This window comes from Botrytis fragariae (genome assembly GCF_013461495.1).
Source record: "Botrytis fragariae strain BVB16 chromosome Unknown tig00000012, whole genome shotgun sequence".
In the NCBI taxonomy this organism is placed as follows: Eukaryota; Fungi; Ascomycota; class Leotiomycetes; order Helotiales; family Sclerotiniaceae; genus Botrytis; species Botrytis fragariae.
In genome coordinates, this window is record NW_023500989.1 from 3,238,369 (window position 1) to 3,251,482 (window position 13,114).

General features: G+C 31.6%; 1 protein-coding gene across 1 annotated transcript; it reads left to right on the top strand.

Annotated features, from left to right (window-relative positions):
* Nucleotides 1–660: 660 nt before the first annotated feature.
* Nucleotides 661–900, top strand: Bfra_003229 (uncharacterized protein; the record flags this gene model as incomplete). The annotated part of the gene is made up of 1 exon (XM_037333639.1): nt 661–900. The coding sequence occupies one exon, from the start codon at nt 661–663 to the stop codon at nt 898–900; it is 240 nt and encodes a 79-aa protein (XP_037195767.1).
* Nucleotides 901–13,114: the final 12,214 nt, after the last annotated feature.

A 13,114-nucleotide genomic window follows, 5' to 3' on the forward strand; every position in this document is an offset into this window, starting at 1 on the left:
TGAATATTAAGGGAGAGTGGAAATGTAAAAGACGTACCTTGTTCACACGATAGTATCGTGAGAAGAGTGAATGCGGGTTCTGTGAATATTGAAATGACATGAAGAAGAAATTGGATGGGCGTCAAAGGTTTGAAATCGAGAAGGCTCTATCTCGTTGGTGATTGCCTGATTTCACAGGAGATGCTACAGGATTTTCATAGATTCGAGCTAAATTTTGGGCCATGGAGGAGACTTAGAGAACAATCTCTTCAAATTTCTCCCGGAGACAATTTGATACCTATCAATACCAAATTTAGAAAGCTATGATTCAAACTTGCACATGTGACAAGATTGTGTAGCGAGATTGATTAGAGTAACTCGGTGTTTTCTGCGCCATTCAAAAACATAGTATTATTTGTACAATCTCTCTGCCGTATAATTCACTACTTCGACCTCCGCAGAGTCATGGAACTGTTTTGATTCATAAACTCTCAGAGTCACGGAATAATTAAGATAATAAAGTTTAAGAGTAAATCTATTTCAAACACTTCCTCAGCAATCACAACAAATTCAAAGAAATCTACTTTAAGTCTTTTACTCATTCTACCAACCACGAGCCACCTCGATTCAACGTATACACATCACTACGCCCCCCAAAAAAGTATACACCTTCCGTTCAAAATGCCCCTCTTCAAATCCAAATCCGAACCCAAATCAGCACCACAAGCTCCCGCGATCATGACTTGGCAATGTTCATGCGGAACTTTCAATAGATCATACCCAGGTACCGCTACTAGAAAGTGTAGGAAGGATACTTGCGGGATGTACCGAGTATACAAGAATGGAGATTGGGAAGAGAATTATCATGGAGGCAAGAGATCTTATTATGAGCCATGGCAAAAAGACCCCAACGTTGATTGAAGACTGAAGATAATTCACAATGGATGATAACCTGTCTTTGTAGTCGCTATGGTTGAGCTTTCTATGAGATGCTAGGCTGTTCATCAGCTCAAGGATTGTTTTTGGGAATGACTTTGTTTGACGACGTCCATATTCTTTGCAGGATCAACGAATTTTAATGGATGGAAAGTTGGTCTATCTATCTTCACATGATATTTTTGATGAATGAAATGGTTGATACACTATATACACTATTGAGCTTGACTTGTAATTACAGTGACGAAAATAAAATTATTTGCGATCCAAACAAATTTTAATGATGTAATGTACACTGGAAACTTCGGTACCCTGTGGTGGCAGAATCCGTGGTTGACGAAGTGATCCTTTTATAATTGCTATAAATTCTATAATACCTTTATTATGTATTGAATAAATTGTTTTTAAAGTATTAATATGATTAATCTAAATCTCTATATCTTATAAGGTTTATTCTAATTAATAAGGTTTTAATGAAATTCTTGAATTTAGAAAGCTTTTAAATTTTAGTTTAAGATAATAATTTTCAGATCAAAATATTTATATATATTCAAATTAGATTGTTTTCTTGCTTATTTAGTATATTCTGTATTATATAGTATATTAATAAAACTTTTAATTAAAGAATAACTTGAAAATGAATAATAAATAATGGGGATACTCCCTTTTAAATTTTCGACTAATACTTTTTATTTATTTTTTAGTTTCTATGCTTATTCCTCTTTTCTTCTTTTTAGTTTTAATTTACCTTTTTAATTTCTTTTTAGTTTGTACACTTGCTTTCTTTTGTTCATTTTATTTATAACTTTAATATTCGAAGATCTCGAAATTCCTAAAGCCTTTTAGGACCCTTATTTTCTTTTTTTCTATTAAAATTCAATAATAAACGAATTACAAAAAAAACCAATTTGATTTATTAATAATAAAAAGCTTTATTCGTTATTGATGAATATATATATCAATATTGTAATGTACGAAATAGAAATTTGTATGGGGATTTATATTGAATTTATCTTCATCCAGAATATTAAGTTTGCCACCACAGGGGGTAGTTTCGCTTTGCTTCGAACATTTATTCCTCTATCTCTCAACTATTAGTAGATGTACAGACTCATGAGACAGCGTAATAATAAAGCACAATTTCACACTTAAATTAATCAACTTCAAAATTGAATTGAAATTGGAGATCTGATTTAATATCATTCAAATTGAAACATTGTATTTTTCAAATATTAAAAAAATATTATATATAAAATTTATTAGAATTCTTTTCAAATTTGAGCTCCAAAACTCAATAGTACACTTTCTCGTTAAATATTTTGATAGGAAATTATATAATTAATGCGTGAAAACTTGATTTTCATTCCTTTATTCAACTTTTATATTATGTAGAATCCTTATACTTAGAAATCTTTGAATTTGATTTTAAAAGAAATTGATTGGATTTCTGAATTTTGATTGAATAATCAAAGTCGTTGTTTTTGGTGTAGAATTATACTTTCTGTATGAACGTTGATCATACAGTGAGTAGTTTCAATTCATTAGCTACTGTATTACAAGCCCTAAGCGAAAGCGAAAGAGACTAGCTCTTTTAGTAGGTCTATATAAGACCTATTATTTCCTGTATATAGCTAGCTCTTTAGATAGAATACAATATAGACATTTAGGACCTACATTCGTAGGTACTACGTCTTCTGTATCCTTCTCAAACCAATACTTTCTTTTCGAGTGTCACGTGAGTCTGTAAAACTACTAATGGACTAAACTTACAGAGTATGTTCTCAATTAAAACAATTACGCGAATCGAATTGATTTTCTGAACGAAAATTAGAATGATTTAAATTAAATATCTCAATTCGGATTATTCAAATCTATTCAAACGTGTGGATATTTGATTATATAATTAATATTAAAATAATATCTACTTCTGTTATAATTAATTATTGTCATGCCTAGACCCCTGTCTAGTGAATGACGAATAGATAGTCACGTGATCAACCTCTATATAGAGGTTGATTTATTAGGGAGACCTTTCTTCCTTAGTTCTTTTATCTAATTGTTGAACTTTGAAGCTATTCTTATAGTCTTTAATTAACATTCAATAATTATTTAATAATTAAGACATTATTTTATATATAGATATGTGAAGAATATCACGTGACAAAGTGATGACTCATCACAACCTTAGTTCAAGACTAGTTTGAACTAAGGCGATTGTTATTATATAAGAGATAAAGAGATCCCTTAAGGATATCTTTCCTCTTTAGCTTTCTTATTCTAGTTATTTGATCTCCATAATATACTCTAGTATGTGATTATATTGTATATTAAATTGAGTAAATAAGAATTGAGGTGAAAGTAGCCTATACAATAATAAAGCCTATATGTATATAAAACACGTTATTCTATATTATATAATTTCTAATATTTCTCTTTATAATAAAAATCTACTATTTAATTATATGAACTCTATGTAAATATCTTTAAAACACCTTATTAACTTTTATGATAATATCAATATTCTAGAGTTGCTCATAGTTTCTACTTCTTCAATGAAGTTTGATAACTCTATAATCTATTATTATAGTTCTATCAAAATGGTTGTTGAATAACTACTACAAGTGCACCGTTGTAGTAGACCATGAATATAGATGCCCGCATTTTGGGCAAACGTACAATAATTCACATCGGCCGGAATCCAGTATGTCATATCAAAGAGATGTCCGCAAAAGCGTGTTCTTTTGACAAGTTGACACATGGTGTATCAAGTATACGAGTCGAAAAAGATAGAGGTAAAGATTTGGAGTAGGAGAGATTAAGGATTGTGATAGAAATGCAAAGGCTTTGAGTCCTTTAAGTAAGGGAAAATTTGAGAGGAAAGTGGTAGACCATACAGTGGCAAAGACATTCAAGTTATTGATCAACTTCAAAATATCAAAACACTGGATATTCAGCAGCTTATTATAAGATGTCTTCTAATTCCTAGTCCAACCTACCTCTCCGTTTAAACAGGGTTTCTCACTATGAGACCAATTGCAAAAAACGAGGGGAAGGGAGTGAAAATTGATATAAAGAATCAGATCCAGCCGAGGTATTCCTACCCTGTTCTTCTCAGAACGAAATACTTGGCACAATTTTGTCCACCATTTTCTGAATACTTTTGCTGTCGTTCGATACTGCAACTTGAAAGAACGAGATACCCAGGCGGGGGTTTGAAGGTTGTGAAACCCACGGAGCTGAGAGCTGTCTTTAGGAATTTGAAAACAGAGATGACTCTATTCACCTACTATCGTTACCAGAATTGGGCAAAGAATGGTATGATCCATTAACAGTATGCCTGCGTCGATGAGCTATATCCTACCATCAAACTTCATTATTCCCTTCTACAACACCCTCATTGTCCCCTGCCACTCATTCCCACTACCCCTCATCTCAAGATAGAATCCAGTCTCCAAGCGGGCCATAATTTATCCACGACCCGGGCGAGATCAAGCAAGAACGGACATCAAGCAAAAAAAGATATCGCCTGCATTTCGCCGTTCACAGTGATTCCACGTTATTATTTAATAAGATTTGGTAATACAGATGAATATCAAACAAGAAATTCAGGCCTACCAAGTAAATATGATATCCCTACTGACTAAAAAAAGGAGAGAAAAGCCTCATTCCACGGTATCGCGACTACTATTCACCAATCCGATTCTTAGCGTACCTAAGGCTCAAAGAAGTGGTTATTAGTATCTCACTTGAGCTTCCATCCCTCTTTCTCTTTCCTATGCAGCAGCACAATAAGAAGTTTCAAAAATCCACCATGGGCTTTCGCTCGTTTGAGCTCATTCATCTCCGCCTCAATTATTAATCCCCAATTCTCATACTTTGATTTCATCTCCCCCTCTACCCTCCTATGGACAAATACCAAGTACCAGCTCAGAATTTACAACTCCCCTCTCGCCCACTTGAACGGAATAGTCAAGCTCAAGCCTCCATTCTCATCCTTTCCTTTCCTTCTCTCTCGGCACACACTATACATCCCCTCTAAACCAGCCTGTCACCAGAGCAAGAGCCTCAAGCCCTAAGTATACCGCACCCAATAACACAATCGTAAAAATACGTAAGTAATCAGTCTTCTGTTGAGTGCAAGTTCTTTAAATATCAACCCCCACCCAAACCCCCGCTCCCATAAACAAACCCAAACACTAACAGGCAAGGAAACCGAACTAGAAAAGCCCGGTGTATATGCTAAACCATATCTATACAGAAAAACATACCTCCTCTCCCAAATTAATCACTAATTCCCTTGATACTCGTTTAATTACCCGCTTCCAAAATAACCAACAGCACTTCTCATAAAACGACAACAATACTTGTATAACTCAGACGGGACCTTCTTGATTTCCATACAATCCCATAAACACCACCACTCAGCAGCCCCCTAACCCTCTGGCCTATCAATCTTTACCCTGATTTTGATTTTGCTTACCAATTACTTCATTTCCTCCTCTTTTCTATTTAAGTGTTATTCTAAATTCCCAACTCTCACAGACAACCTCGAACATTGACCGGCAAGGAGACCGATTTGGAGGGGGTGTGCTTGCTGTGCTTCCTGTATTGCGGTAGTAGAGAAAGTATATCTCCTTTCCGGAATCATCGCTCTAAGTTTAGCACCCCACTTTTCGGCCACCCCTCTTTTCGGCCACCTTATAAAATATATATATACAATTTTTAAACTTCAATAATTCAATAATTATTTAATTATAATATAATCTTTTGTAATATTAGTTTTATATATATTATTGGAGTTTATCTTATCAATTTTATGATTACTGGCTTTAATTTAAATTTGATATATAATCTTAATTTTAGAAAACTTTGAATTTGGGTTAGTATTAATTTTTCTCTTTTTTTAGATATAATATATTCTAATTTGTGTTCTAATTTTTTTGTTTGATGTTTAGATTTTATAATTTTATAGTTTTTAGTATCAAATGCTTTTTGAATTTTTTGAAAGAGTAATCGATGAGTGTATAAGTCTGTTTCTTTTTCAGATTTCAATATTAATATATATTTTTGTAGATTATTTGTTTTTTGTAGTGTTTTTTATTGAATCAAAAATGAATTTATATTTTATTGAAGTATGAAATCATTATCTGAAATTGAATTCAGGTTTTGAATTTTTTTATTGCTATTTTCAAGTAATAATTTGGATAAAAGAGGTTTAATATAGTTTTGAGGTTATAAATCTGAAGTTCTTTATTTTGAAGTGATATTATTTAAAGTTAAACTTTTTAATTTTGTTTTTTAATAGTATATAAAAAAATTCTTTTTGTTTATAAATATAGAATCAGATAGTGAATCTAATTTATTGAGTTTATATTGGTATTTATATTTTAGAGAAAAGAATATTGATAAATTAAAAGGTTGTAGTATATATGATGTATATAGAGAAAGAAATAAGAGGTGTATATTATTCTTGAAGTATTTAAGTATAAATTGAATGGTTTTGTGGTTTCTATGTTTATTTAAAATAAGCAATTTAGCTTTTTTTGGGTTAGAAGGGGTGGTTTGAGGAATAAAGATTTCTTTTAGCTATATTAGATTTGTTTTATTGGTAGTTTATTCATTTTCTATAGTATAGAATTTCCAATCTTTATATATATTAAGTTTAGTAGAGAATTATTGTTGTTGAATACTTTTATTTTTATATATAATAAGGGGTAGTAATGTTTTTTTTGTAATAGAAATATATTCAATAAAAGAGGTCCAACTTTTTATACTAAATTGTTTCTTTTGAATAAAGTATTTCTTAATATTCTTAAGTATTATATTATTCAAGTTTTGGTTTTCTATAATATTAGTTTTATTTATATTCTATTTGTTTTTTGGTTTAATATGGATAATAGTTGGTAAATTCAACTTTTCGAAGAACTTGTTAATAATTTCGGTAATTGTCGGGATAGGGATCATGTGACCGCACTAGCGCTTGCGCTAGTGCCTCGGCACTCTAATACAGCGGTTTCGTAGTCCTAGCTTTTAGAACCTCGAGCAATATTACAACAGTGTGAATCATAGTACTATATTGACTTCACCATCCCCATGGTGATACCAACAGTAATAGTATTTGAAATATGTTGATTATCGATTTTGATTTGTTTTTTGATTCGAATTTCAAGGTTTCTAAGTAGAAAGTTGTATATCTATTGTTTTCCAAGTGTAGATTTATTTTCTTTTATTTTGAGAAGGGTTTTGCTAATTTCTTGTATCTACTGATATATAGGATTAGTGTTTAAAGCCTTTTGAATTAATATTTATTTGACTAATATTTTATTTTGTATTGAAACTATTTTTTGTATATTTTGAATACCTTTTTGATAAAAAAGGTAATCTTTTATATAGTATTGAAGAATAGTGTAGAGTATTCTATAATTTAAATCAGCTTTTCTGATAATTATATTTTCTATTATAATATTAAGTACTATAGTAATATCATTTTCGGTATAACTACTACTTATAATATAATTGATAATATATCAAATTTTTGAATTAATTGATTCAATAGTTATTGAATTATTAAAGATTAAAGAGAGATGGTTAGTTAGAGTGATAAGATTTATGAGGTGGCTGAAAAGAGGGGTGGCCGAAAAGTGGGGTACTGAACTTAGTTCTCTGGTTCTCTTAATCCTCGTCTGATTACGCGTTCGGGAAATAAGCTAACAGCAACAACAGATAGCTGTTCTGAATAAACGATAACAGTCCAGGTGTGTAAAAGCCAATAGCGCTTGCGTAACCACTAAATGAGTTCTTTCAAATCAGAGAAACAGATGAACCTTCTTGATTTTCCATACATACTATCCCATACATATTACCCCCGCACCTCCTTCATCACTCTGACCTATCAATCTTAGGTCCGATCTTATTAACTTATCACCAGATTTTCTCCCCCTTCCTCTTCTTTAAATATCACCCCCAACCCCAATCTCACAACCACCACCCACGCCCAGAAGCGATGAGATTGGGCTTATAGTTTGTGCCTAATATACTTCCAGTATCGAAGCAGCCAAAAAATTTCCGTCCTAAAATCCAGCTAATCAAAATATTTGCCCTCTGATATAGTTCTTGACTTTATATACTATCTCCTGGTATAAGCATTGGGTTATACTATGAAATAGAGTGATAAAAAATTCGTTTGCGATAAATAATAGCACTCGAAGCTTGTTCTTTACTCTTTCCTTCTCGCTTTATCTTTATTTTCAGGATTCCTACTTTCTCCTTTTTAATATATACAAAAAAACAGTGAAAAATCATCCCGTGAATACCAACATCTCACCCAACCACCAGATGACTTCATCCGCCCAAACCATACCAACCAACCCATTCAATCTCCACACCCTCCCATCTACATCCCAAACCAGATCTAAACCCCCATCAAGACCTAAGAGAAACCAAAAGCATGCACAACAGCATGAACAACGCTTTTCTGCCACGTGAAAGAAAGTTAGAGAAGAAATTTAGTAGATAGGTGGAGTGAAGGAAGATTAAATAGGTAAGAAAGAAAGTAAGTATTTTGCTGGATTAGTAAGCGTGCCATTCTTCGGAGGAAAGAGTTGAGAGAGAACAAGAAACTATTCATTCACATACTCGATTCACTGGTTGAGTATGAAGTAATTTTCATATCATTCTTTGATTCCTAGACTTCTGAGAATAGATTCTTATTTTAATGGATGTTGTATATTGTATTTGTCCTTTTTGGCTTTTTTTTTCAATTCCATTTCGCTAATGAATCCATTGTATTCCAGCTCATTTTCTTCTCACAGCATACCTCGTTTCCATAAAGTATATATATGCAGGGGGTGGAGATTGAGGTATACACTCAAGAAGAGCTGGTAATGGATTAGAAGGAAAGTGAAATCTCTTCTTGTTTTGGCAGGCAGGAGAGAATACCACGGCGAATGCGGGATCCTGAGATGGCGCACGACAAGAGACACATGATGTAGAGTTGCCCCTGGCTCTAACTCGTAATCCGATACTAGCCTGTCTTCTGACTTCGAGCCTTCGAGTCGTTATATCTGCAAGAGGACCACAAAAGGTAGTTGACTTTTGAGGTACGAGTTTTCGGACGATAGTCCTTTTGGATATCCACACTAACCTTGTGTATTTGGGGGCTATGGTCTTCAGATTTTGAACTTAGATATTTGGTTCTTTGAGGTGTGTTCGGAGATTTAAGGAGACTTGTTGTGTGATGATAGTATTGAACTGGGATTATTATGTCGCCTTTATGCATAGGTTGTATAGGATATGATACGATCGGATCGGATGATAGTTCAGATGTATTAGGATTTCTTATCCTCTGCTATTACATACATAATGAATTCATGTATTACTCAGGGCCATCAAGTGATTGCTATGCCGGTACCTTATCAGCATAAAGTGAACCTGGCGGCGGTACCATATTCTCCGTCAATCCTGCACGTCCCTTCATCCAATCATGTAGCTCTGGCCAGTTTGCGCAAGCGTGAGGCTGCGGTACTCTTACTGTTGGTTTCACCCTACTATGCCGTGTCCATTCTAACGTATATACTGAGGTATCCGGGTGACAGAGGATGATCTGGCGAAGACTTTCGAGACAGTGATTTTCAAACCCATGTCAGCTTTTGATCTGGCTCTTAGAAAGATGCTATGATGTTACCAGCGTGGGACTCCAGTTCTTCCCAGTTTTGTTCCTCTTGTGAATAATAGTAATCTGGATACATGTATTGTTTGAGTCGTTTCTAGAAGTCATTAGGATCAGCACGATATGTGATTCTTCGAGATGAGGGTTTGCTATACCAGACAGTGAAGTGTATGAGATAATCCGAGCCCCGCTACATAACCTCCCTCACTGTACTCGACTGATGTGCTGTTGCCTGCCATATCAAGTTCTTCCTCAGTGACTCGTATCAAAGTTCCTACACAGTTCTTGTTAAGAAGTCTACTTCTCTGTTTTCAGGACAAGATTCACCTTCCAGCAACTCGTGCCATGCGTCATCCATCTCAGGTCTCGGTCTTCCCATGAACTTGGGTGTATCAGGATCACTGGTAAGAAATTTGTTCACATAGCCAAACTGTCGGTCTGCTGGAGCTACAGCCAGTCCAATATCAGTATAGTATCAGAGCGTCTTGCGATTTTTGTTTTATAACTCACAATATGGAGATATCACATCACTTTCGTCCATAGGGCATGTGCAATGTGGCGAGTAAATCATAGCAAGAATTACAATGACCACAAGACTAGTGGAGAATATGCCAAGAAGAATGAAGAAGTATATTTTCCATTCAAGAGTAGGCAACGGGTGATGCAAAGAGACTGAATCTTCAAGTCCTTCATCGCTCCCATCGAGTTGTGAATACAGTGGTTCCTTCTCTGTTGCCATTGTACTATTCAATAGAAAGAGAATATGGTTCCTCTTGAGACAAATAATTTTGCAAATGATAAAAAGTTTCTCCAAAAAGCTGTCTGATGAAAGAGAATAGTGGGCGCGAGCTGCCACCTGGAAACTTTGCGGCTCATGGAACCAAGGATTGGTTGCAGAAACACCACGATTTGTAATGAGCTGATCTGGCTGACCAATTTCAGAACGGCAGTTACAATCGGAGTCGTCGGTTCGATCTAGAATGCCATAACCAGGTAGATTTTCCCCCCTTCGATATCTATACATATGGTCACCTTCCAATCCTGTAAAGCTGTCCGCGAGCTAAGATATAATCAGATATTTTATTGGAGCAAGGTGTGATGATGAAAGTGCAGGCGCCAAATGATAGTCTGGTTGGCCAACTGAATCCTGGTCAACCGAAAACTTTCATATCTCCATATAAGTCCATTACCCCATACCCTGGTCACCCCCTCATTTCGACTACAGTACTAAGGCACAGCTGTTTGCCGAACACCAAAATCACACCAAAAGTCAGATAAATTATGAATATATTTCTCAATAATAATATAGCTTAAACATAATAAATTTCATGTTAATCTCTTTATTTTTAATTAAACTTTAATAAAAATAAGATTATTTATTTTTAGGATTTTTATTTATCATAAAATCTATATAGAAAGTTAATATGAATCTAAAATATTGAAGTTTACTAATAAAATAAGCAAAAATTAAGAACTTTTCTTTTGATATTAATTCAATCTTATATATAATGATATTATTATATTTTAAACTCAATAAAAAATTAAATTTGGATTTCTGAATATTTAATAAAAATATGACGTAATATATAGGGAACTCTAATATATAGGGAACTTGGATAGGTATCTTTATATCAAATTTTGTATATAAAGGTATTTAGGGTAACTTTTTATATTTCTATAGATATTAAAGATAATTTAATTTTTTTTGATAATTAGATTTAATATCTAATAAAAATATAGTATTAAAGTTATAAAATAGTTTTTAATAATATTGTTCTTAGATTAATATGATTTTAAAAATTCCTATAGTAATCTTTGTTAAGCAAAAACGAAAATTTGAAAGAAACTTTAATATTTTTATTAAAAAAATTATATTTCTAGAGAATTTTGTTATATTAAATATTTATATTGAATATATTATACTTCGAAATATTAAAATTATATTTCTAGTATTTCTAGAAATATAAAAAGCCGCTCTAAATACCTTTATATATAATATTTAGTATAAAGGTATCTGTCTAAGTTCCTCATATATTATATTATCTAAAATTTTAATTAATTTTAATGTTTTTGAATATTTATTCTTTATAATTAAAAATAGGGCAAAATGACTGTTTTTGATGTGATTTTTGGAACCGACGAACAGCTGTGTACGATGACTATACCTCGAAATCTATATTATTGAAAGCAATCTATCTTTTTAGAATCTTAATAATTCTATAATCCTTTAATCAATTGATTTGAAAATATGAATATTTATTAATTAAATTATAATAAAATTGTATATTAAAGATAATATTGTAATAATTTCTGATATAATTATAACTAATTAATTAATAAAAAAATTTGCTTTGAATTATAGTATATCAAAAGCTATTTTTCAAGATTATATTAATTAAACATTCAAAATCAGTGAAAAATAGTTTCAATTTAGTATAAATCATAAATACTAAAATCAATATATTAATTTTTTTTAAAAAGCTTAATCTTTTTGATATTAAGTATATTAAATCAAAAAATAAATAGAATATAGATAAAGCTAATATCATAAAGAATTAAGATATAAATAAACTAGCGATAAGAGATTCTCAATAAAAATCTAATTTAAAAATATAAACCTTTTTTATTTGAATATATTTCAATTAATAAAAAAGCTATTAATCTATTAATTATTTTCAAAATATTTAATATTAACAATTCTCTAAAGATTTTTTTTATATAATAAATAAAGCTTCATTACTATAAATAGTAAATGAATAATTAATAGAATAATTTTAAAGTAATTGAATAGTGTGACGATCCGGCCTCAGGCCTAGATTAGTCATCCATTTGCCCCATCTAGCAGGGCAAATCTCGCTTCGCTTTAGTCTCCTCTTGGTTCCCTCCTGGTTCTCTTCAGGCCTATAAAAGCCTCTTATAGATTCATTCTTTATATAGTAGTTTGTTATTCTCTAGTTACGATAATTGATTCTTTTCTACTATGCCTTGAACCTGTTGTCGTCACAAATAGAGTATTTTTTTTTTCATAATATTAGTAGTTCTCGATAGTCCTTAATTGCTTATTTTGAATAGATATAAAAGTTATAAAATCACTTTATTTATAAAGCTATATTTTAGAAATAATATATTTCTTTAATTCTTATTATTATATATATTATATTGTCACGGAAATCACCGTCTTGTATAATACTATATAATTAAGTATAGTACTTCTCTAAAATGTCTATTTATATAATAATAAAATACTCTTTTATTATTAATATTAGTAAACTCTATTAATCTAATTAAGCAATTTCATTGCTCGATTCAGATATATAAAATAGATATAATCCTTATAATTATATCTTAAATCAATCTAATTTATTATTATTATATATATTTATTTCCTAATTAAAGTAATCAAATGATATAACTATTCTCTATAATAGTTATAAGCCTGATTAGTATTCAAATTATATATATATATATATATATATATCTTTTGATTCACTTCAAATATAAAATATCCTTTTATATTCAATTTTATTATAA